Source organism: Podarcis filfolensis, assembly GCF_964270895.1.
Source record: "Podarcis filfolensis genome assembly, chromosome: 4".
In the NCBI taxonomy this organism is placed as follows: Eukaryota; Metazoa; Chordata; class Lepidosauria; order Squamata; family Lacertidae; genus Podarcis; species Podarcis filfolensis.
This window is the reverse complement of record NC_139607.1, coordinates 104,669,330-104,692,298: the sequence shown is the minus strand read 5'-3', so window position 1 is coordinate 104,692,298 and position 22,969 is coordinate 104,669,330. Positions and strand designations below refer to the sequence as shown.

The following is a 22,969-nucleotide window of genomic DNA, read 5'->3' as shown; positions in this document are numbered from 1 at the left end:
TTGATTTCCCCCACGGACCTGTGTTTCCTCCGCAGGAGGCGATGCTTTGGAAGGAAGAGCAGCAGACCACTCTCTGCCGGGCCTGCAGACGAGGCGAGGGCTCCTCTGTCTTTCCCAAGAGATGTGGTGGGGATGCGAACGATGGGCAGGTGCCCCTGGCAGCACTGCGACAGCTCCTGCAGGGGACCATTTCATCTCACCCCCTTCTGATCCCCACACACTTCTAATGCGTGCTAAAAAGCAAAGTTAGTCACGCAATAGCCCTCAAACCGCAGCTGGGCATCTCGCGGGCCTTCGGTGTGGCCCTGGCGGGTGCCCAAATGAGCCCCTGCCCACGTGCGGCGCAACTGTGGCGGGGAAGGTGGTGTCTCGTCGCCTTTCTCCCCGTCAGGATCCCGAGGGCGAGCGTTGCCGCTTCCAGCGCAGGCAGCCCCGGACAGAAAAGGCGCCCGAGCTCGGACCCGGCGAATGCTTTAGAGAGGGCCATCAAAAGGGCTGCTGGATTTATTCCTTTCCCGACTGGCAGATTTCCTGGAAAGCCCCTCCTAACATTTCGCGCTTTCCTTTCTTTTTAATGAGCCCCGTCCTCGCGTCCCAGCGGGCGAGGCTTGGGGGGTTCACAGGCGCCCCCTCTCGCCCGCCCCGGCGTCGGTTCCGGCGGCCAGAGTGTGGCCTCTGAGCACGCACAGAGTGCAGCCCGCTCAAAGCAGCCCAGCGGGCGAGCCACGTGATCTGGATGTCTTCCCCCGCAATCATGTGACGGGCAGCTTCTCACGTGACTCAGTTCTGGGCTCCTGCCTCGAGCGACGGGCTGCGCTGCGATGGGGCTGCTGGACTGCCGGTACCGGGGCGCGGGGGGCGCGGGGGGCGCGGGGGGTGGGGGGAAGGAGGAAGCCCCCCCGGCAGACGCTTCCCGCTCCGCTGCCTGACACCCCTCCCGTTTCTCCCGTTTCTCCCGCGCAGGTGCCTCCTGCTGGCGCTGCTCCAGCTGCCCGCCTTGCTCCGCTTGGACGCCGCCGCCTTCGGGTGGGCTCCGGAGCCGGACCAGCTTTTCCAGTAAGCGGCCGCAGCGGGGCCGGGCGGCGGGGAAGAGGCTGTGGCGGGGCCGGGCCGCCTCTCGCCGCGGTGGGCTGCTTTGCTAGCGCGGCCCCGGCCGGGCCTGGGGCGGAGGGCGCCGTCGGGGCAGCAGGAGGAGCGCGGCGAGCGACGGGCGCTTGGGCCCCTCGGGGCTTGCTCGCCGCGCGTCTCCCGCGAAGGAGGCGTCTCCCAGCCGGGGCTCGACCGAGGGAGGCCGACCGCGGAGATGGGCAGCCGCCGACCCCAGGCGCCCGTCGGCCCGTCGGAGGTTGGGGTCCGGCTGGCAGGAAGGACCCGCCCCCAGATGGGTGGGCTATCAATACTAATGTTACTATTATTAGGGGGTGGGTCTGGTTGGGGGACGGAAGCCCCCTTTGGCCTGGCCAGCTGAGCTTGCCGCATCCCATCGGTCTCCTTTTCTGTGAAATGGGTGCAGGGTGTTAATTCCCGGTTCTTCTGGGGAAAAAGCTAGATTTGGCTGGCGCTGCCAGACTTGGGCACTGCTCGTGCCTCCGCTGCCCACACACCGCTCTCTGCCAGCTTGGTGCCACCTGTGACAGCCGTGTCTCTTTCGCAGGATCCCGGAGGGATGGAGCTGTCTGGGTCGAGTGGCTGCTTCGGAGGCGCTGAGCCTAACCTTCGCCCTCCGGCAGCAGAATGTGGGGCGACTGGAGGAGCTGGTGCAGCGGGTCTCCTCTCCAGACTCTCCAGAGTATGGTAATGCCCCCCCTCCTCTCTCTGCCCCCTGCTTCTGCCCCTCCTGCTGGGGCTTCCCTGATCTCTCAGTGCAGCCAGGAGAGCCGGCCTCCTTGTGGCTCAGGGGCACGTTTCATGTGTCCTTGGCAGACTGCACAGGGTTCTCCTTAGAAGGGTCTTCTAAGGTAGGGACATACTGTTCCTGGGCTCCCTTGCAGCCCTTTGGAGGCCGAGGCTGGCAGCCCTCGGAATGTCTCCCAGGCAGTGAGTCCTACTGAGCGCAGCGGGACATGGTCCTGTGCGCAAGGATTGCAGCCGCAAGGAGTTTGTGGCCCTGGGGACTTCCTGCTCAGCTTCTCTTGCACAATCTTTGGCGCTCTGGTGGCTCCCTGGGAGGAGGAGCAGCTCGTAGGGTTTGCGGGAGGAAGGCAGGCAGATTTCCTCTTCCCAACTCCAAGGACGTCTTTACACCACAGGACCATCTTGGTGGTTTTCCTGTGTCCTGAGGGCACTCTTTTTCCTGAGAGGGGGGAGTTGCTAGCCTAGGAGTCCCTAGCAGAGCTCTCAGCCCCATTCCTAGGCTGCTGCTGCTCCCAGGGCTCTCAGGGGAGGCCTGTCAGTCAAGGGGGACCAGAAGTGGCACCTTCAACAGGAAGCGGGCAGACCGAGTAGTCACTGGCAACCAGCGATGGAAGACTGTGCTCTTGCTTGGCTGCCCAGCTCCCCTGACAGTCGGGGGGGGTGGAGGGAGACCCTCTGAGGTAGGTGGGCCACCAGAAGTCTCCTTCCCTCCCTCCACGCTCCCCTTTGTCTCGCAGGCCGGTTCCTGTCTCTAGCGGAGGTGCAGGCCCTGGTCGCCCCCTCCCCGCAGACGCTGAATGCCGTTCGCAAGTGGCTGGAGGCTCATGGGATCTGGGACTGCACAGAGGTGGGCACCAAGGACTTCTTGCAGTGCCAGGTGCCAGCCGGGTGAGTTGGGACGTGGGGGCTCTTGGGGCAAGGGGAGGGCACAGAAGGCACCCTGAGCTCCCCCCACAGCTGACCCTGACCCGAGGCTTCTCCATGCAGCACGGCAGAGCAGCTCCTCCCGGGGGCACAGTTCCAGCGCTATGTCAGCGGGGAGCGAAGCGTCGTGAGGTCCCCCTTTGCCTACACCTTAGCAGAAGAGCTGGCGGAGCACCTGGATTTTGGTACGGAAGCCTTGGGGAAACGGGGAGCGGCAGCAGGGGACGCTCTGTCCCCTGTGCATGAGCCCAGACTGCCAGGGAACGTCCGGGGGGGGGAGTGTCTAGCCCTGGAAATAGGCAAATATCTTCCCACCATAGGCGTTGGGGAGCTGATCTTCTCTTCAGCCTGCCAAGAAGTGGGTGGTGGTGAAGGGAGGGCGGGCCTGACTGAGCAGATCTCTCTCCCCCCCCCCCCCGCCCCTGGTTAGCCTTGAGCCTTGGGCTGAGCAAAGTCTGCTTTAGGTGCCCCCTTCCTTCTGCCCCAGGATAACTACATCCTCTGCTGATTCTTCTCCTCCTCCCAATTCTCAGTGGGGGGTCTTCACCGCTTCCCTGCTGAGAGGAAGGCAGTGAGCAGGGCCTGGACTGCCGGGAAAGCGCTGCTCTCCACCTTTCACCTGGGGGTGACGCCAGCCGTGATCCGCCAGCGGTACAACCTGACTGACAAGGACGTGGGCAGCTCCCGCAACAACAGCCAGGCCTGTGCCCAGGTAACTGGGGGGCGCCCCCTGGCAGCCTCTCCATTCCCTCCGTGTCCTGGGCCAGCTGCTCTCAGCCCAGCCGCCCAGCCGCCCTCTGGGGTGCCCCTGGCAAGGAGGTGTGCTGGCTCTGGGTGCCCCACGCCTGCCTCTTCTCCTTCCCCTCCAGTTCCTGGAGCAGTACTTCCACCAAGCGGACCTGGCGGAGTTCATGGGTCTCTTTGGGAAGAGCTTCCCTCACCATCTGCGCGTGGACCAGGTGGTCGGGCGCCAGGGCTGGGGCAAGGCCGGCCTGGAAGCCAGCCTGGACGTGGAGTACATCATGAGCTCCGGGGCCAACATCTCCACCTGGGTCTTCAGCAACGGTGGTACTGACCAGCAGCACGCGTGGCTCCCCGTCTTCCTTAGCCCCCCAAGGGAAGGGCTCCAACCTCTCTCTTGCCTCTCCCAGGGGACCTGGGAAGTGGGATGGGGCAGGGACCCCCTGTGATGTGGCTGCCTGGCTGCTTTCTCTGCGCCACCCTCATCCTGGGACCAGTCGGGGCTGAGTGCTATACTGGAAGATTCTGGGAGGCGGGCGGGCTCTGCACCCTCTCCCTCTCACCCATTCCAGGATGAGGCAGGCATTTTGGAGGCAGGAGCTTGCCCCCCACCCCACCTCTCCCTGTTTCCTGTGCAAGGTCGGCTCCCCGTGGGCCCTGCTGATATTCCTTCTCCCCTCGCCTCCCCCAGGGAGGCATGAGAGCCAGGAGCCTTTCCTGCAGTGGCTGCTTGTGCTCAGCAACATGTCTGCCCTGCCCTGGGTGCACACGGTCAGCTACGGTGACGACGAGGACAGCCTGTCCCGGGCGTACATGGAGCGGGTCAATGTGGAGTTCATGAAGGCAGCCGCGCGAGGCATGAGCATCCTCTTTGCCTCAGGTAGGTGGAGGCAGGCAGCTTTGGTTCCCCTCCCTCGAAACACAAAACTGTCTCTGATGGCACTTTGGCCTCCATGTTCCTCCTGCTCTGCCACTGTGCCCAGTCAAGGGAAGCCTGTGAGGGGCAGGGCCTTCTTGGTTGTGGCACCTGCCTTTGAAATTTGCTCCAAGAAGGGAGATGCATCTGGCTATCTCTTTGTTGGCTGGGTGAACATCTCCTCCTGTCAGAAGATCTTCTCAGTGGTGTGTCTGCCTGCCTTGTATTGTGGGAGGAAGGCAGGGGCAAGATTTATGTTGACTTGGGACATTTTATTGTCCTCCTTGGCAAGCTTGTGGTGTTAGGCTGTGATTTATTTTTATTTTATTTATTTATTTACGGCTATTAGCCCATAAAATATGTACAAACATAAAAACACAGGGACATAAAAACAGATATATCCGACAACAGAAGGTGAACACCACGATGCAAGGGTGGGTCATTGAGCAGAGCCAAGTGACGGCTTGGGGCCAGGAGAGCTCCAAGGGATGGATCACAGAAAAGGAAAACTAAAGACGAACTCCGACGTGCACTCTCAACATAACAGTCCAATTAGTTTTGATGTTGTTGTTGTTTTTTGGTGGTTTTTGAGTGTGAGATAACCGCATTCAGAAATCTCGCCACCTGCAGAGTTACAGAAGGATCTGTATCCTGCAAAAGCAGTGCGGCGTGTGACTCAACAGGCCTGCCAACCAAGCGCAGTAAAGCAGGACCCAGGAATTTAGCCCTGGCTAGCTGTGATTTATATCGTGTGTTAAAGAGCTTTCAGAGTTTCTTATTTTAATACATAGTATTGCTTAAACATCCCTTAATGTTGTGTTGTAGGCTGCTTTGGTACATTTACTATAAAATGTATTAATCTGAAGTATTTGTACCTCACTGGTTAATTTCAAAAACAATTGCAAGGCAGTTTTCCAAACATATAATTAAAAACATCAAACATAGAATCAATGGTATAGAATAAAACAGTAATGGCAATAAAATAGTGTAGCAGCAACATTTCACAAAGGCAATAAAATTCAGGTTGCTGTCGATTAGAAGCCCAGGCTGCTAAAGCAGTTTCCGTGGTGTGCCTGAAAGGGGCAGGGCCGGGGGGAGGTCAGCATGTTTGGGGAGGGAGTGAAAGGGGCTTGCAAGTGCCAACACCAACTGGCCAGGTCTTTGGCTGCCCTTTCCCTGCAGGTGACTCTGGAGCAGGTTGTCGGTCAGCCCACGGAGGGAAGCACACCTTCCGGCCCAGCTTCCCAGCCTCCAGGTGAGAGGAGAGGAAGGCGCCGCGAGGGGCTTGCAGAATCCCCTGCCCTTCCCATGTCGAGGTGGGGCTGGCGAAGGGGTCCTTGACCCAGATCCACTCACAGGGGCCTGGCCCTTCCGCATCCCCCCGAGCTTTATGCAGACCTGCTCTTGCCTTCTCTGAAACCAGGGCAGTGAGCCCCTTGCGTATTTCCCAAAATGCAGGGATTCTGTAGCAGATACTAGATCTCAAATCTGCAGCCTTACTGGGCTAGGCCTGCGGCTTGGCAGGGAAGCCCTCCTTCTGCCACCTGCCCTTGGACGGAAGCAGAATCCTCTTGGGCAGGGGGGCTGCGTTCTGCCACCCTCAGCCACGCTGGGAGCTGCTGGAGGGCTGCCTGTGTCTTGCCAGTCATCCTGGGGGACTGGGACCCCCTGGTCTGCCAGTGCCTTTGTGACGCCTTGCCTTGCTGTGCCCACAGCCCATACGTGACCACAGTGGGGGGGACGTCGTTCCAGCACCCCTTCCTGGTCAGTGCTGAGGTCACGGACTCCATCAGCGGGGGAGGCTTCAGCAATGTCTTCCCGATGCCAAAGTACCAGGTGAGTCCCATGCCACTCGCAAGGTGCCATCGTGGCTCCCTGCTGGCTCCGGCACTGTCTTGTATCTGTTGACCCATCATAGCAGATTTCAGCCTGCTGCTCCTGGGCCCTTTGGGGTTTTCCATGATCCACTATGGAACTCCTTGCCACAAGCCTTCTTTAAAATTGTGAACATTTGCATAAATGGCTTTTACTGTGGTGAAGAGGTGAATTTTGAAGCGCAGGAGCTCACCCTGAAGGGCTGCCAGCCCCCCCCCGCCCCGAGAGTCCAGAAATGAAAGATCCTCCCAGGCAGGTGGGACTTGGGATCCCTCACCAGGATCACCTTTTCTCGTCTCTCCCTCAACAGACAACAGCTGTGAAGCGGTTCCTGAGCACGACCTCCAAGCTGCCACCTTCCAGCTACTACAACAAGACGGGCAGAGCCTACCCAGACCTGGCCGCGCTCTCCGACAACTACTGGGTGGTGTCCAACCGCATCCCCATGCCCTGGGTCTCTGGCACCTCGGTGAGGCTGCTGCCTGCAGGCCCTTGAGCATTGCCCGCCTGGTGCCCGCTCCTGGGCAGGGCCGTCTGCAGGTGCTGGGCCTCACTCTGCCTCTTCTCCCCCGACAGGCCTCGACTCCTGTGGTGGGGGGCATCATAGCTCTGATCAACGACCGGCGCCTCCAGCGAGGGCAGCCCCCCCTGGGCTTCCTCAACCCTGCCCTCTACCGGCTCCAGGAGAAGGGGAACAGCACTGCCCTCTATGACGTGAGTGTGGGAAGGGGCTGGGGCCGCATCCTGCTGAAGCAGCTTGGTCCTTGGCTTTGCCAGCGGTGTGTGGGGTGTGTGCACGCAACACAACAGCATTTTGCTTGCCGCATGGGGCAAAGGCGGGGGGTCTTTTTCTGGGGCTGCTCTGCCTGACGACACGCTCTTCCGCTCTCCCCCTCCCAGGTGACCACGGGCTGCCACTACTCGTGTCTAGATGAAACTGTGCAGGGCCAAGGATTCTGCGCAGCTCCTTCCTGGGATCCCGTCACCGGCTGGGGGACGCCAAACTACCCAGAGCTCCTGTCTGCCCTGCTGGGCTAGGCGGCCACATCACACTTGCAGACATCCATGGCACTTGGCCACCCAGCAGCCGGGGGAGTTGAGAGGGCTTGCTTGGTGTCCAGCAGCCAAAGCCACATCTGCTCAGGGGAAGGAGTGTGTGGGTTGGGAATCTCAGGCTGCAAGATGGAGGCAGGGGGCATTTCAGAGGGCCTCCCCCCGTCTCCATTGCAGGACCAAAAAGTGTGCGTTAGCCTAACAGAAAAGACAGTGGAAGCAGAAATATGCAAACATTCATCTCTGTAAATCTATAGTGGTACGTCGGGAGGAGAAGGTGCAACTAAAAGCTAACAGTCTAAATTGTGTTTTGCGTGTGAAATACCTTGACGTAGAAAGGGTTGTGGTGTTTCTCTTAGCAAATGTGAGAACTGTGCATCTACAGCATCACGAGAGCAGTCCCATTACTGGCAAATCAGGTAGGGGGAGGGGTCACAGGGTGTGCCTTTCTGCACTTAAAGGGGTGATGTACCCCCCTCCCCATACTCTCAGGATGAAGTCCTGCCTCTAGGAAACTTAACTCCATAGCCAAATGCTCTTGATCAGTTCTTCACAAGCTCCAACCGGAAACTACCTCATTGGAGTGAGGATGGGGCTTGTCCTCCCTCTGTTGGCGCCGTGTCTCCCGGACCCACTCATGGGGGGCCCACAAGATGCAATGCCAGCTGAGTCCCTCTCCTCTATGCCACAACTGCTCCCTAAGCAGAAGGCCTTGCTTGGGTCCTGGCCCCGATCCTGTCCCACCGGCAGGAACCACTTTGCCAGCACTACTTGGGCACCATTTGCAGGTTGGGGGATTTTTGGGTGGAGGGAGCCCAGTTCAATGCCTCCATTGCCTGGGAAATCTTTGCCAGGCAGCCCCCCCCCCATTCTTTCCCTCCTGCTCCAAGGTCAATGGAGGCAGCACTTCTTCCCCCATTCCTACCCCCTAATTTGCACTAGAGCATTTAATGTGGAAATACGGATATTCTTCCTCCAATAATGGATTTATATATTCAGCTTTGATAATTCTAAATACAATTACTTATGCTTGTGATTTCTTTTAAAAACAACAGATTGGTGGTGTCTCGGGTTCATGGGTGTGAATGCAAAAGCAGAGCAATAAATAAAGACTTTGGAGCCTGGGCTGTCCTGTGGTGTATGGATTTCTGGCTTCGCTTGGATGCGTCTCTCAAACTCAGCCGCGCCTTCCCTGACTGGCTCCGGGGTCTCGCCCAGGCCCACCCGCAGATGCTGCCAGGCGGGTCGGGACCCCTTCCCCCCTTCCCCATGTTGCTCGAGGCCCGCCCCGTGAGAAGCAGCAGCAGCGCAGGCGCGCCCCCGGCTCAGCCCAAAGGGCCCCGTCCGCCCCCCCCCCCCGATGCCCATCCCGGCCAGCGGCCCCGACCGAGAGCCCGCTCCTCTTCCTGCGGGGATTGGCCCACTCCGCCCGGGACGGCTGCCGGGCGCCGCCGCCGCTGCTGCCGCCTCTCTTGTGGCCGGGAGTTCCGCAGCCCAACTCGGCCGCCCGGACTGCCGCGGAGGCCCCGCCCCGCAGAGGAGAGCGGAAGTGGCGTCGGCGCGGAGGCCGTAGAAAGATCGGCCCGGAAAAGGAAGCGGCGGCCGCTGCTCAGGCCCCGCCCCTCAACTTCCGGGACCTTCCTCCCCTCCCTCTCGGCTGGGCTCGCGGCGCCTGCGCAGAAGCTTCTCGGAGCGACGCTGCTTGCCCGGGACTCCATGAGCGCCATCGGGGGAAGCGGAGTCGGCGGCGGCGGCGGCGGAGGAGGAGGCGGCTTGGAGCCCGACCTCAGCCCGGCCGTCCCCGTCCCCCTCCCCGCCGCCGGGGGAGACAGCGCCAAGGGCAGCCCGGGGCTCGTGGCGGCCGTGGCCGGAGCCGGAGGGGCCGGTGAGAGAGATGGGGGAGAGGGGAGGCGGGGGAGGGGCAAGGGAGGGGGAGGGGAGGAGCAGGGGGGGGAAGGGGGACAGTGGGGGGAGGGGCGCCTCCCTCCCTTCGCCCAGGGTCCCTCTCTAAATCCCCCTCTCTCCCCGCAGGTGCCTCCTCCTCCTCTTCTTCTTCCTCCTCCTCCTCTTCCTCCTCCTCTTCCTCCTCGTCCTCACTGCTGGCGCATCCTGCGGAGGTGGCGCCCTCGGTGCCCAACGGGATCTTCGCTCCGCCCGGAGCGGCCGCCAACGGGGACTCGAAGCCTGCCGCCCTCGCCGCCGCCGCCTCCTCCTCCTCGGCCTCCGCCGCCCCGGCCTCCTCTCCCGCCTCCAGCGCCCCGCTGGTCGACTTCCTGCTGCAGCTGGAGGATTACACGCCCACGGTGAAGCCCCCTTCCCCGCCCGGCCCCCGGCAGCCTCGCCGGCCCCTGCTGGCATCATCTCCCTCTTGAACCCTCCTCCTTGTGCTTTCCTTCCAGATCCCAGATGCCGTCACGGGCTACTACCTGAACCGCGCAGGCTTCGAAGCTTCCGATCCGCGCATGTAAGTGGAGCCGTGGGGGGAGAGACCACGTCCCCAGGGCAGATAGACTGCCCCTTCCTCTAGGGGGCCCGTGTGGCTCTTAGGGACCCATCCTGGGGCTCAGCCACACCTCCCCTCATCCCTCCTCTGATCTCCCCTTCCAGCATCCGCCTGATCTCCTTGGCCGCCCAGAAGTTCATCTCCGACATTGCCAACGACGCTCTGCAGCACTGCAAGATGAAGGGGACGGCCTCTGGCAGCTCCCGAAACAAGAGCAAGGTGAGGTCCCCCAAATGCCCCCCTCACAGGGGGCCCCTTCTGCAACTCTCCCTTGAGGTGCCCAGGCGGGATGCCAGCTGACGCCCCTCCCTCTCCCCTCCCCCGCTGCAGGACAAGAAATACACCCTCACCATGGAGGACCTTGCGCCCGCGCTCTCCGAGTACGGCATCAACGTCAAGAAGCCCCACTACTTCACTTAGCTGCCCAGCCCCCTGGATTCGCTCTTGGACTGCTTCTCTTTCCTCTTGGCTGCTGTACCATTAAAGTTCTCCCTTTCTGGAGCTCCATCCCTGCCTGTCGCTCCTTCTGCATCGGAGGAGGAGGGGAGCAGCTCTGATAAAAGATGGGGGGTCTTTGAAGCAAAGATGTCCCAGAACACCTGGGGTGGGGCATAAGGAAGATGTCTTTGGCTGGCCTGGGCATGACATTCCTGGGACACCCAAGGAAGTTCATCCAGCATTTCCTGTGGTCCATGTGGAAGGTAAAGGCAAAGACAGTGATATTTAATAGAATCTTAGAGTTGGAAGGGACCCCAAGGGTCATCTAGTCCAACCCAGCTGCAGTGCAAGAGTCTCAAGAAAGGAGATTCCAAATAAACATTCGAAAAACCTTTCTGACATTATTATTTATACCCCGCCCATCTGGCTGGGCTTCCCCAGCCACTCTGGGTGGCTTCCAGCAAAATACTAAAATACATCAAACATTAAAAACTTCCCTAAACAGGGCTGCTTTCAGATGTCTTCTAAAAGTCTGGTAGTTGTTGTTCTCTTTGAGATGGCCCTTGGGATCCCTTCCAGCTCGTAAGAGTCTGTGATTCCTGAGAGTCTTCACTTTTCCAGGCTCAGCATACCTAACAGTTCATCTTAGTTGCCCTCTGCACATGCTCCAGGGAATGGGAATGGCCTGGGCAGGGCCTCCCTCCCCCGTCTTGTTGGCACTAGGGCAGCGATGTTCCCGGGCAGCGAAGCTCGTCCAGCTTTGCCTGTGATGTGTGGGGAAGCCAAGGTCGGCGAGGCTTCTGAAGGCCACTTGCAGGAAGCCACACCAGGGGAGATGGGCTCTGGTGCCTGGGTGCTGCTTGCTTGTTCCCTGGGGGGAAATCTGGCTGGCCACCAAGAGAACAGGTTGCTGGACTTGGTGGACCCGCTTGGCCCTGATCCAGGAGCAAAACAGCTAGGAGTTGCAGGGAGGAGGTGGGTGGAAAGCTTGACTGCTCCAGGGTCAGGGGCTCAGTTGCTCCAGCTGCAGCAGTTTTTATCTTTGGTTACTTATGCTGGGCTGGGGAAACCAGAGGGAGCAGCCTCTTGAAGGTCAACCTCCCCCGCCCCATCTGGATCTGCTGTAGTGATCTTCCAGTGCCCCACAGGTTTTGAACCATTCTATTGGAGAAGGGGGCCTTTGGGGCAGGGGGATGGCAGTGGTAGGTTGGGCAGCAGGTGTGACTCCTACCTTTCTATGGTAGGCGACAGTCCAGGCCCTCCAAAACTCAGAGGTTTCGGCTCACACACAAAGTCCCTCTCTGTCCAGTCAAGCACGGTCACAGTTGACAGTTTTTTCCTCTAGGCAAAAACACTTCAGGAGGGCATGGAGCTGTGCGAAACAGCCCCCGCCCCGCGTGCAGCCAAGTGGCTCTGCGTGACTCAGCAGCTGCCTCAGAGCCTCCCCTGTCCTGTGACCACAGCCTCCAACCACGCAGTAACCCAAGCGCTGCCACATGGTGATGGGCGTTGAAGCTCGTGGAGGGTGGCCTCAGTTTATGCCAATGAGAACACTCCCTGGCCGCACCCATTGCATCTGTTCCGCTTTCTTTCTCCCATTCCAATGGGTCGTTTGGTTTTTCCCTCCCTTCTCTCCACCGAGAAGATGTGTGGAGGCGATTACTTGTGGAGCAGGGAAACTGACTCTGCAAGGAAAACCACAAGCGTGCTACTGGCTCCGGCGAGAGGCCTATCTCACCCACCACAGCTGGGGAGCCCAGAGGCACGTTGCCTCTGGTGCTGGAGCAGCTGCAGAGCTGCTAGCAGCAGTGGCCTGATCCTGCTCAAAGCACCCACATGTGTTGGGCATGAGACTGGGAGAAAGGCTGCTGCCCACTGAGCCTTTTGGCTGCCACTGCCTGTCCTTTTCCCAGCTCTGCACTTTCCTTTCTGAGCTGCGCCTGAAAGAGGGTTGTGGCCCATATTTGCCATGGCATTGGGAGACTGAAAAGGAAAAGGCCGGTTTCAGTCAGGGGCAACAGAAGACCAGCCAGAGTGTGGCACCTGATTGGAGTTGAGCCCAAATACAGCCACCTCCCCACAGTGGATTGTCGTATGTTGGAAATGGACCAGGCTCCCGGGTGAGAGGGCGGCAATGGCAGGAGGGGCTGCGGCAACCGTCCTCTTCACCAGGGAAGCTGGGGCAGCCGGCTGTGTCCCCCTCACCCACAAAGGCTGCAGTGACCACGGTCTCCTTTAATAACTCTTTATTTTGAGCCCTCTGGCTTGGGCCGGGGCCTGCATAGAAAAGATAAAAACCGTGCAGCGCAGAGGCAGGCGGTGGGCTCCGAGTGCGAGGCGACCTTGCTGATGCGCGCTGAGGGGACGGGGTGCTAGGCACTGTGGAAGGCAGCGCAGCATTGCTGGGGGAGCTTAAAAGGCCAGGGCAGCTTACAGCAGGGACCCCCCCCCCAATAGAGCTGCCCCGAAAGGGGAGGGGGCAAGGCGGGGGCTCCTTCTGTACCGTTTTGTTTCAAGAGCAAGGAAGTGGCGCTTCCTGTCAGCAGCGCCTCCCCAAGGCACTTGTGGGCAGGCTGGGGGGGGCTGCAGAGCACGTCCCCCTCCCCTCACTTCTCCTGCATCTTCTCAAGGATGGGGACGATCATGTCAAATTTGGGGCGCTTGGCTGGGTCCTCGTTCATGCAGATCTTCATCAGCTTGCAGATGTGGGGGGAGATGCCTGGGGGGATGGTGGGCCGCAGACCCTCCAGGGCGACCTGGGAGGAGGAGGAGGAGGAAGAAGAAGAAGAACCTCAGATGGGGCCCCCAGGGTCGCCTAGTCCAACCCGGCCAAGGTGGGGGGTGGGGGTCCTGCCCTCCTGCCCCTTCCTCACCTTCATGCCAATCTCCATGTTGGAGAGGTCAGCAAAGGGCACTTCCCGCGTCACCAGCTCCCACAGCAGCACGGCAAAGCTCCACATGTCGGCCGAGCGACGGTTGATCTCCTCTGCCTTCTTCTGCAGAGCTGCGGGAGCAAAGAGGGGCTGCAGAAACGCAGTGGCTGGAAGGGGGAGCGGAAGGGGGACCCCTCCCCAGCAGGGCAGCTGTTCTGCCTGCACTCAGCCCCCCAAGCAAGCCCAGGGGGGCTTGGGGGGTCAGCCCCGACTGCTGCTGGCCAGAGGACGGCAGTGTGGTAAAGTGGTCAGAGGCACTCGCAGGAACAGACACCCCCCCCCCCGGGAGTCCTTTTCAGTCTGAGGTATTCTTCTGCAATAAGCAATAAAGAAATATAATGAAACTAAGAATAAGAGCCAGAAAAGAAAGATGACAAGTTGGGGGGGGGGAGATCTGTGCAACAGTTCTCAGTGCAGTGACTGCTCTGCCCTCCACAGTCGCAGGAGGGGAGACTGACTCTGGCGCTTGGATCCTGCTTGTGGGCTCCCCTTGGGGGCATCTGGTCGGCCAGGTGGCGCACCCCCCTTGGCCTGATCCAGCAGACTCGACTTTGGATCTCAGCGGAGGGCAGGGTGCCACTCACCTTCCGGAGCCACCCAGGCTGGCGCATACATCCTGCCAGGGCACTGGAAGGAGAACTTGACGTCTGCCATGCTGATCCGGGCTGTCATGTCCTCATCGATCTGTGGTGGGAGGGAGGACACAACGGGGAGCTCAGCCTCCTAGAGACCCCACCAGCCCATTGAACCCCAGAAAGGGCCCCCCACGCACCATGATGCTGCGGCTGTTGAGATAGTGGCGCGGGATGAGGGGCTCCAGGGTGTGCAGGAAGGCCATTCCCCGAGCCACGTCCAGAGCGAACTTCACGGCCTGCGTCTGGTCCACCACAAAGTCTGTAGGGGGAGAGAGAGCAGGGGGGGCAAATATGGGGGGGCTGCCTCTGCTGGGGTCAGCACTTGCTCCTGAGCGCAGTCTGGAAGGGTGGGAAGGGCTTCCAAGGCCTGCCTGTGATTCAGGCTGCCCAAGCCAGGGGCCACAGCACAAGAGTGGCACGAGGCTCTTGGACAGGGGCCACTCAGGCCCCCCAACCCTTTCTGGCTCTGGCCATCAATGCACTTTAGGCCTGGAAAGACGTAAAGGCAGCCAGAAAGCGCTCTGTTCCCTCCCGAGAGTTACAGAGAGAGCAAACGATTCCTGTGTTGCCCGGGGGTGGGCTAGATCCCTGGATCCCTTCCCACATCCCCAGCAAGGCCCCTGGGTGCCCCCTTGGAAGCAGGGCGAGGTATGGGACGCGAGACTCACTGGTGCCTTCGTGGAGCACGTTGTAGAGGGAGCCGTAGGGCATCCAGTGGGTGAGGGTGATGGGGTGCGGAGCAGGAGGAGACTGGCAGGCGCCCAGGACCGGCAGCACGTTGGGGTGGGAGAAGATCCTGCGAGGGGAAAGGAGGTGAGTGGAGGAAGCAGCCCAGCCACCCACCGCCTGCGCTCACGCGGGCAGGCAGGGACTGCCCCACAGGACCCCCCACCCACCCACCTGAGCTTGGGGTACTCCTCATTGAAGTCGCGGCTCTTGCGGGTCGTCCAGTCTCGGGGCTTGAGCACTTTGATGACGATGCCGTTTCCCTGCCAGCGCCCTTCCCAGAGCTGTGGAGAAGGCGGAAGGTCAGAGGGGAGTGGGCGAAGGAGATGGGGGGGGGGAGAAGGGGAAAGGAGCGGCCCTCACCTCTCCAGACTGGTTCTCGTTGAGCTTGTGTCCCAGGGTCAGCTGCCGGAAGTCGATGCCAGCCAGCTTGTTCAAAGTCCCGTTGCCTAAAAGAGGAGACCATCAGCCAGGCACAGCCTGCAGAAGGAACCCCCCACCGCCCAGCCCACTGGGCAAGGAGAGTCTCCTTCTCCCCTCTGCCCCCCCCGGCTCCCAGGTCTCCCCCTTCCTGCAGGGCTCTTACGAGGTCTCGTCCGTGTTGTGCCCTTCCAGAAGGTGTCCTTGAAGGGGATGCGCGTGAGGCTCTGGCCCAACTTCTCTGCTCGCTCTGGAAGGGGTGGGGAGAGAAAACAGGGATGTTGCGCAGGTGAAAAGGGGGTGGAAAGGCCCCCCCAGCGCCTGGAGACTCACTGAACAGGCAGGGCCAGGAAGCAGGAGGGGATGCAGAGGAAGGGGGGCAGGAACCAGCAGGGGAACCCCAAGGGAAGAAGGCTCAGAGCCCTCCGGGGGTTGGGGGTGAGACCGTGGGGAGTGGTCAGAGGCAGGAGGAGGAGGTGTGGGAAGAGGTAACAGGGTTTAGTCAGCTGGGATCCAGAATTAGAGGCAGAAGGAGGGCGGCCAAGAGGCAGAGATCAGGCAGGCTGGAGAAGAAGCCAGGTCATGGATTGCACATAATGCACTCGGGGAGATAATCTTGGCTGAACAAGTGTGTACAAATGCTCTAAACAAATTAACAAATGTACCCAAAACAAAGGGGGGAAGTAGCTGAAGGCAGCCGCTGAGCAGGGAGGGGCTTAAGGAGGCAGGGTGGGCAGGAGCCGCGCTCACCTTTCAGGGAGTCCCGCAGGGGCGCCTTGGCCTTGTCCAGGGGTGTCTCCCCATATTTGTTGCAGATGCTGACGAGAGCCCCGCTGGCCACCAGGTCCTGAAGGACAGGGAGGGTGAGACCGTCTTCCACAGCAGCCCTTCATGCCCAGCCCCCCTCCCCACGGGGCACCAGGTCTTCCACCAGCCCCACTCCCCCAGGTCACTCCTGCCCTCCTATTAAGGGGCTTTCGTTTAGTTTTAAATTGTGTGAATTGGGGTAAATGAATTTGCGTGAACAGAGCGTGAATGTTGCCACCGCGGCAGGAAGAGTCCGGCAGCCCCAGGAGCCTCTGCCAAAGCAGCCCTCACCTCAGCCACCAGCTCCTGGGCCCAAAAGCAGGCGTAGTGGAGGGGGGCGTTCCCGTGCTCGTTCACCGCGTTGATGTCGGCCTTGAACTGGATCAGCTGAGCAGGGCAAGAAGACAGAGGGTGGGCTGGGGAAGGAAATCCCACTCCAAAAGACCCCCACAAAGTGAAATTCACCCCCCCCCCCCGGGAGGGAGATGCGCCAGATGGCCACCCTCTTCCCTCTCCCTGCAGGGGGCGCCCTAAGACCCAGAGGAGGATGTGGGGAAGTAGGGGGTGGGGATCGACCGGGAGCCTTGGGCAGCCCCCTCCCTGTGGGGTCCCCCTACCTTCTGGACAATGTCCCGGTGGCCGTGGCTGGCAGCCAGGTGCAGCGGGGTGTCGTCCCCCCGGTTCATGACGTTGATGCGCGCCCCTCGCATGACCAGCATGTCCACCACGCTGGAGCGGCCTTCGCGGCAGGCCCAGTGCAGGGGACTGAAGCCGTGGTCATCGCTGCAGGGAGGGAGAGGGGCCTGCTCAGTGCCCAGGGCAGGAGAGGGGCCAGCCTGGCCAGGGGGCAGAGCTCCAGGGGCCCCTGGGCCCCTGGTCAGGGCTGGGAGCGCCAGAGGCAGGAGCAGCCTGGGAGAGTCTGGGAGCGCAGGAATCCCTCCTCCCTCCCTGAGCTCACTCTTCTTGAGCCAAGCACAGGAGAAGAGGAAGACCAGGCCTTAAAAGGAGATCTGAGCCAGGAAGACGGGGCAGCCCCAGGCCCCAGCCGGGACAGCAGCGAGGGGGCCAAGCAGATGGGAGCATCCCAGGGGAGAAAAGCAACCACTGGCCCGGAAATCAAAGGGTCGCCTAGTCCGGCCCCTGCAAGGCAGGAATCTCAGCTAAAGCATCCTTGATAGATGGCCGCCCAACCTCAACTTAAAAAGCTCCAAGGAAGAAGCGTAGAACAGATCAGAAGGGGATCCTGGCCGGAATCACAGACCCCCCCCATCCTTCCTGCCCCCCCATATCCCTTCAAACCTTGGGGACCAGACTGGGTGGGGGGTGGGTGGGGTGGCAGTGGCTGCTTCAGAGGACTAGGAACAAGTTCAGGACCAGAGGAAAATGAAGCCCCCCATTTGCCTGACCCTGGACTCTCTAGAGGGATTTGGGGGTCGCTGCACAGCCCCCAGCTTCAAGCCCCCTGCCCCCAGGGAAGGAGGCTGGCTCCTTGGGCAAGGGGCTTCTTCCTTTGATGGGCAGCCAGCCCTCACACTTCACCCCACCCCAGGGCTCCTCCACAGCAAGGCTGAAATTAGGGGAGACTCTGGGCAGCTGCCCTCCTCCCCTCAGGGCTGGGCTGGTGCTTCTGGACTCCCGCCACCTGCTCTGCCATCCAGGCTCCCCCCGCCAGCTCCGGCATCAGAATTCCTGCCGGCCTGTTTCTGAGCTGCGGTCATTTCCTGTCCTTTCCAGCCAAGGGGACGAAATGCAGGACGAAGGCGGCTTGGGGGCGCGGACAGGGGGTCTGGGGCTGCTCCCTCCCTCCCTCCCTCCCTCCCGCCCGCTCCCCACTCACCCCTGGTTGAGGTCGTTCTCCGTGTTGTCCAGCCAGAGGCGCACGGCCACGGCGTTGCCCTCCCGGCACTGGGTGAAGATGTCGTCCATGGTCCCTCCTGCCAAAGGAGGGCGGGGAGGGTCAGCCAGCGGTCGGAGCCGCGATGAGCCCCCTCGCCCCGCAACCCGCCTGACCCCGGCTGTCCCGGGCAGCTGCACCCCACCCCACCCGAGTAACGGTCCCGAGCAGTCCCGATTCAGGGCGGATTCCCGGAGGGAAGAGGGCGATAGGCAGCCGCCCCGATGTCCTGCTCTGGAGCCGAGAATCTGGGCTCTAGCTCCGGGCAGGAGCCCCCCGACACCGCCCTTCTGCAGCAGAGCCGCGGCGCCCGGCCGGGAGGGCCGCTTCCTCGGACCGGGGGAGGGCGCGATGCGGCGCCGCCCGACAGCTGAGCCCCCCAGGGTCCCGGGGCAGGAGAGCGGGAGCGGCCGCCCCGAGGAGGAAGCCGCCCTCCCGGGCCCCGTCGGGCAAGGGCAGCGACGGACGGGCGTGGCCGGGCTGCTGCGAGGCGAGCGGCCGGGCTGCCCCACCCCGACCCCGGGGATCCCCGTCTCGCCGTCCCCTTTACCGTGCCCGATCGCGGCGGCGGCTCCGTGTGTGGCGCGTCCCGTCGGCTCGGCTCCTCCCCGCCGCTCCCTCGGGCGGCTCCCGCCGGAGACCGCCCCCTCCCGGCCTCCGCTCCCCTCCGACGGCCCCGCCGCCCCGCCCGGCAGCAGAGGCTCCGCAGCAGCGGCCCCGGGCGCCACCAGGCGGCGCTGCAGGGCCGGGCGCGGGGGTCCCGGGCGGCGCCCCGCTCCGTCCCAGACGGGCCCCTTGGCCGGGCGGCGGCCCAGGGCGGACTCCGCTCCCCCAGCCCGCCCCGGCGCGCCCCAGGCACGGGGGTCTCTCTCCGCCGCCGCCCTCCGAGGGCGCCCCGTCCTCCGGCGCCCCTTGCTGCGGCGGCCTCCGGGCGGCAGGGGGAGCCCGCGGGCCGCTCTGGCGGCGAGATGGCGCTCTAGAGGGCGACCCGGAGACCCGGAACTTCCGCCAGCGTGAGCGCCTGGGCTGCCGCCGCCGCTGCTGCTTCTTTCCCCGAGACGATGTTCGAGGAGGCCCCGTGGGGCGAGGCGGCGGAGCTGGAGCTGCCGGGCCCGCGGGCCGCGGCGAGTCCCCTGGCGGGGCGGCGGGGGGCCGCGCGGGGTCCCTCGGGGGGCCGCCCCGCCCCGCCCAGCCCCGCCGCGCGCCGGCGTCTCCTGGCCACCCTGCGCCGCCTGCAGAGCTCGGCGCCGCGCCCGCCTTCCCCGTCCTCCTCCTCCGGCCGAGGCAGCAGCGCGTCGGACTCGGAGGCCGAGCAGCCGCCGGAGAGGAAGCGCCCCAGGAAGGGGCCGCAGGCGGGGTCGCCCCCCGGAGCTCCGCAATCGCAGCAGCAGCAGCAGCAGCGCCTCCCGGCCCGGAAGGAGGAGCCGGCGCCCCGAGCAGGTGATGCCGCTAGGCCGGGGCCGAGGGTCTCCCCGGGACGAAGGCCGAGAGAATAGCCCGGTGCGCAAAGGCGGGTCAGGGGGTTAGCCTGGGTTGTAGTTCGGGTGGCGGCAAGCGGCAAGCTGCCTTCTCGCGGGACTCTCCACGGCTGTGCTCCTTTGCTGAGGTGCTGCTTGTGGATTTCCCATCAGGGTTGTCCACTGTAAGGCTATGATGTTGGACTAGGTTCTTATAATCTTGTGAAGCCTTCCCTGCATCTCAGTCCCTGGGGGCCTCTCCAGGTGGGGTGGGGCTGGTCCCTCTGCCTGGAACCCCGGTGGGCTGTTGCCACCAGCAGTCAGTGCACAGAGCCCCGGACTAGAGCGATCATCTGGGCCGGCAGGGGGGGGGGCGATGGAGCCCAGAGCTAAGCACCTCTGTCCTTGCCCTGTCCAGACAAGGCAGCTGGAGGCGGAGACCCTGAGCCCAGCAGCAAGCAGAGGAGCGCTGGGGCAAAGGACCCAGAGGAGGAGCCAAGGCAGCGGCTGACCAGGAGACAGTGGAAGAACCGCCAGAAGAACAAGCGTCGCCAGAACAGGTTCAAGGCAGGGCTGGGCCGCGAGAAGCCCCCTGTGGCCTCTGCAGTCCCTGCAGCAGCAGAGGAGCCCCCCAGCAGCCAGGAAGATCCAGCAGGCCAGGAACTTCTCAGCGAGAGGGCAGCATCCCTGCGGCTGCGCATGGAGGAGCGGCTGGAGTCAGCGCGCTTCCGCTTCATCAACCAGCAGCTCTACACATCCTCCAGCCAGCAGGCAGTCCAGCTCTTCCAGGATGACCCTGAGGCCTTGGCAGTGTATCACCGGGGCTTTGCCCGGCAGGTGGCCCAGTGGCCTGAAAACCCCGTGCAGCGCTTTGTGTGCTACCTGCGCCAGAGGTAAGGATGGGGGGGGGGGTTGGCCAGCTCCCCCCCTTCAACATGTGCTGGTTAAGCAAACATTTGCGCATGTTGCAATGTCATAGTTAACGTATAGAAGTGTTTGACAGGATGGGTGCACGGTCTAACTTTGCCCCTCCCCCCACAGACCAGCATCACTTGTGGTGGCAGATTTCGGTTGCGGGGACTGCATGCTGGCACGCAGCGTGCGGAACAAAGTGCACTGTTTTGACCTGGTGGCTCTGGACCCCCGAGTCATTGTCTGCGACATGGCCCAGGTACGTTGGGGGGAGGGCCTTCTCACAGCACCTGCCTTCTCCAGGCTTGGGCACTGCTGTGTGATCAGCCCATGCAGGTGGGCTTTGCTTCACTGGAGGCTTTTAAGCAGAGCTTGGACAGCCACGTGTCAGGGATACATTGAGTGTGATTCCTACATTCCAGGGGATTAGACTAGATGGCCCTTGGGTGTCCCTCCCAGCTCCACAGTTCTATGCTTCTATGACTACCTGACACACATGGTTTTCCAACTGCGCCTCCCTTTTTGCTCCTTCTGTGCAGGTCCCCCTGGATGATGAATCTGTTGACGTGGCTGTGTTCTGCCTGGCACTGATGGGTACTAACCTGCAGGAGATCTTGGAAGAGGCCAACCGTGTGCTACGAGTTGGGTAATTGTGGGGTCCTGGGCTCACTGGCATGGGAGGGGCTGTGGCAGTGAGGGGGACACGTGAAGTGGCTGATCAGGGCACTGCCAGCTCAGTCAAAACCTATGGCTGTCATATGGGGATGATGATATTTAATACCTATACTGCTTAATAATAATAATGATAATAATACTCTGCCCATCTGACTGGGTTTTCCAGTCAGAAATATTAAAATATTACTAATATATTAATAGAGATATAGTTAGAATATTTTTAAGCGTTGTACAGAAAACTGAAATAACAACAACTTAAACAAAAGATATTACTAAAATAAAGGATTATGTTAATATACATTTATTAATATTCAGACAATGAATTAATGATGGTTGCAAAGAGCCTTGAGGCAGTGAATCAGCTAAATCTGCTTAGTAGCACTAACTTGAATATTGAAAAAACCACTATTCGTGTATTTTCTATTTCAGTATCAAAACAGTCTCGAAAATATGCATGAAGCCCCCCTGATCTAAAGTTTACTTGCATTCTTTAAAATCAGCCCTCTGCATCAATTGCCTTTGAAAACAAGTAGCGAGGAGGAGGAAGAGCTTTGGTGGAAGTGCAGACTTCCCAGGCAGGTCTTGGGTTCACCCTCTCACACCCACCCATGGCAGCTCCAGGCAGAGCTCAGAGAAGGACCCCTGGGTCTGAATTGCTGGAGAGAGAAGGAAGGCTGTCAGTGGCTACATGTCGGCCACAGGATCAGAGGCAGCAGCTCTGGATCATTGTGAATAATAATAGTAATAATAATAATAATTTTATTGCTTGTATCCCGCCCATCTGGCTGGGTTTCCCCAGCCACTCTGGGTGGGTTACAGGACATGAAATACTGTAAAACAGACATTTTAAATTTCCGAAGGTGGGAAGGGGCTGCTTCTGAGGCATCCTCTGAGGTTTCCTGATGTGAAATGCAATAATAAAATAAGCAAGCATTCCCTGGACTGCTTAGGGGGAAAGGATTGCATGATTGGTAACCACTCAGAGCACCAGCAAAAACAATGACCTATAGCAGTTGGGGCCCCTCTCTTTGGGGGGCCAGGCCGTCTCCCAGCCCCTCCCGGGTCCTGCAGCTGCCCTCCTGACACACACGGGGGGGGTGTCCTGCTCAGGGGATGCTTCTGCCGGCTGGAGGATTCACTCAGCATCCCCGTTAGTCTTTTCTGCCCCCGCCGCCCTTGGTGGCTGATCTCCCTCCCTCCGCCTCTCCTCGCAGGGGGACCCTCCTGGTGGCCGAGGTGGCCAGCCGCTTCCCGGACGTGCGGGCCTTCGTGGCGGCGCTGGCCCGGCTCGGCTTCCGGCTCCTCCGCAAGGTAGGTCTCCTCCCGCTCGGCTGGGGGGTTCCCTCCCTCCCGGGGGCCGCGCCAGGCCCCCTTCCGGCCCGCGCGCGCCTCCGCATCGCCTTCCCTCTCCTCTCCTTGCAGGACGTGACGGGCAGCCACTTCTTCACCTTCGAGCTGCGCAAGGCGGAAGCGGCGAAGCGGAAGGGGCGGGGCGAAGGGGCTCTTCCGGGCTTGGCGCTCCGCCCCTGCCTCTACAAGCGGCGGTGACGCCACGGGGGCGGGGCTTTGTCTGGGCCGCCGCCTCGCTCTGAATAAAGCGCTTTTCTCGCGAAGCGGAAGTGTCTCGTCTCGTCTCGCAATGCCTGCTGGGGGCTGTAGTTGAGGGAGGGGCGGCGGTGCGTGGCCGGCGCAAGCGCAGTCCGGCCGAGTCCGGGCGGCGGCAGCAGCGATGTCGGGATCGGCGGGCGGGCCGGGCCCCGGCGGCGGGGGCAAGCTGGACATCAACCGGGCCTGCGTGGCGGAGCTGGAGCGGGCGCTGGTCGGCATCGGGCGCCGCCGGGCCCGGGGCATCGTGCGCAAGCGGGAGGTGAGGGACCCAGGCGTCCGAGGGGGGGGGGCTCCGCTCCTGGCGGGGGGGCTTTTCCGCGGGGCTCCTCTCCTCCCTCGGTGCGTGACGGGGCGCCCCTCTCCCCCCAGGAGCTGAAGGGCTTCGCCTCCCTGGACGACCTGCTGCACGTCAAGGGGATCACGGCGCGGATCCTGGAGCTGAACAGCCAGCGGATGACCTGCTCGCCGGAGCCCGCCCGCGCTGCCGCCTGCCCGGCGTCGTCGTCGTCGTCCTCGGCTCCCGCGCCCGAGGTGGGCTTGGCGGCGACCCTGGCCCGCGTCCCCGGGGCGGGCGGGGGGCGGGCGGAAGAAAGCCGGG

At 61.9% G+C, this 22,969-nt stretch overlaps 4 protein-coding genes across 6 annotated transcripts; 3 read left to right on the top strand and 1 right to left on the bottom strand.

The window, feature by feature from the left end:
- Window positions 1-750: 750 nt before the first annotated feature.
- TPP1 (tripeptidyl peptidase 1) lies at window positions 751-8,486 on the top strand. Of its 2 annotated transcripts, XR_014547700.1 has the most exons (14): window positions 770-841; window positions 964-1,056; window positions 1,655-1,794; window positions 2,592-2,742; window positions 2,842-2,963; window positions 3,312-3,490; window positions 3,648-3,846; window positions 4,211-4,399; window positions 5,618-5,690; window positions 6,151-6,271; window positions 6,621-6,779; window positions 6,887-7,024; window positions 7,211-7,405; window positions 7,461-7,666. XR_014547700.1 is itself a non-coding variant. In XM_083611881.1 (13 exons), the coding sequence occupies exons 1-13, from the start codon at window positions 822-824 to the stop codon at window positions 7,346-7,348; spliced, it is 1,722 nt and encodes a 573-aa protein (XP_083468007.1). In that variant the 5' UTR covers window positions 751-821; the 3' UTR covers window positions 7,349-8,486. The 2 variants fall into 2 exon arrangements, 1 of the variants encoding a protein (XP_083468007.1); XM_083611881.1 differs by having other exon boundaries at window positions 751-841; window positions 7,211-8,486.
- Window positions 8,487-9,026: 540 nt separating this feature from the next.
- Window positions 9,027-10,367, top strand: TAF10 (TATA-box binding protein associated factor 10). The gene is made up of 5 exons (XM_083611880.1): window positions 9,027-9,248; window positions 9,395-9,666; window positions 9,763-9,827; window positions 9,971-10,085; window positions 10,197-10,367. Exons 1-5 carry the CDS (start codon window positions 9,080-9,082, stop codon window positions 10,284-10,286), a joined length of 711 nt encoding a protein of 236 aa, XP_083468006.1. The 5' UTR covers window positions 9,027-9,079; the 3' UTR covers window positions 10,287-10,367.
- Window positions 10,368-12,535: 2,168 nt separating this feature from the next.
- ILK (integrin linked kinase) lies at window positions 12,536-18,396 on the bottom strand. Of its 2 annotated transcripts, none has more exons than XM_083611879.1 (13): window positions 18,270-18,396; window positions 17,663-17,759; window positions 16,443-16,608; window positions 16,117-16,212; window positions 15,769-15,865; window positions 15,185-15,268; window positions 14,962-15,047; window positions 14,773-14,882; window positions 14,541-14,668; window positions 14,010-14,131; window positions 13,822-13,921; window positions 13,178-13,308; window positions 12,536-13,060 (listed from the first exon to the last, which is right to left on the bottom strand). In XM_083611879.1, the coding sequence occupies exons 2-13, from the start codon at window positions 17,749-17,751 to the stop codon at window positions 12,911-12,913; spliced, it is 1,359 nt and encodes a 452-aa protein (XP_083468005.1). In that variant the 5' UTR covers window positions 17,752-17,759; window positions 18,270-18,396; the 3' UTR covers window positions 12,536-12,910. The 2 variants fall into 2 exon arrangements, with proteins under 2 accessions (XP_083468005.1, XP_083468004.1); XM_083611878.1 differs by having other exon boundaries at window positions 17,663-18,045; window positions 18,134-18,280.
- Window positions 18,397-18,765: 369 nt separating this feature from the next.
- RRP8 (ribosomal RNA processing 8) lies at window positions 18,766-22,376 on the top strand. The gene is made up of 6 exons (XM_083609999.1): window positions 18,766-19,159; window positions 19,595-20,069; window positions 20,218-20,347; window positions 20,628-20,734; window positions 21,978-22,074; window positions 22,186-22,376. The coding sequence occupies exons 1-6, from the start codon at window positions 18,781-18,783 to the stop codon at window positions 22,309-22,311; spliced, it is 1,314 nt and encodes a 437-aa protein (XP_083466125.1). The 5' UTR covers window positions 18,766-18,780; the 3' UTR covers window positions 22,312-22,376.
- Window positions 22,377-22,969: the final 593 nt, after the last annotated feature.

Bases quoted from the DNA above. Each gene is read 5' to 3' on its own strand.
- ILK (XM_083611879.1), bottom strand. From the start codon at position 17,751: ATGGACGACATCTTCACCCAGTGCCGGGAGGGCAACGCCGTGGCCGTG. The intron at 15,269-15,768 runs GTGAGCGCGGCT...CACCCCTTCCAG, and splicing joins CCTGCGGGACTCCCTGAAAG to AGCGAGCAGAGAAGTTGGGC. The intron at 14,132-14,540 runs GTGAGTCTCGCG...CTCCCCCTACAG, and splicing joins CGTGCTCCACGAAGGCACCA to ACTTTGTGGTGGACCAGACG.
- TAF10 (XM_083611880.1), top strand. From the start codon at position 9,080: ATGAGCGCCATCGGGGGAAGCGGAGTCGGCGGCGGCGGCGGCGGAGGA. The intron at 9,828-9,970 runs GTAAGTGGAGCC...CTCCCCTTCCAG, and splicing joins GAAGCTTCCGATCCGCGCAT to CATCCGCCTGATCTCCTTGG. The intron at 10,086-10,196 runs GTGAGGTCCCCC...CCCCCGCTGCAG, and splicing joins GCTCCCGAAACAAGAGCAAG to GACAAGAAATACACCCTCAC.
- TPP1 (XM_083611881.1), top strand. From the start codon at position 822: ATGGGGCTGCTGGACTGCCG. The intron at 1,057-1,654 runs GTAAGCGGCCGC...TCTCTTTCGCAG, and splicing joins GAGCCGGACCAGCTTTTCCA to GATCCCGGAGGGATGGAGCT. The intron at 6,272-6,620 runs GTGAGTCCCATG...CTCCCTCAACAG, and splicing joins TCCCGATGCCAAAGTACCAG to ACAACAGCTGTGAAGCGGTT.
- RRP8 (XM_083609999.1), top strand. From the start codon at position 18,781: ATGTTCGAGGAGGCCCCGTGGGGCGAGGCGGCGGAGCTGGAGCTGCCG. The intron at 20,735-21,977 runs GTAATTGTGGGG...CTCTCCTCGCAG, and splicing joins AACCGTGTGCTACGAGTTGG to GGGGACCCTCCTGGTGGCCG. The intron at 22,075-22,185 runs GTAGGTCTCCTC...CTCTCCTTGCAG, and splicing joins GCTTCCGGCTCCTCCGCAAG to GACGTGACGGGCAGCCACTT.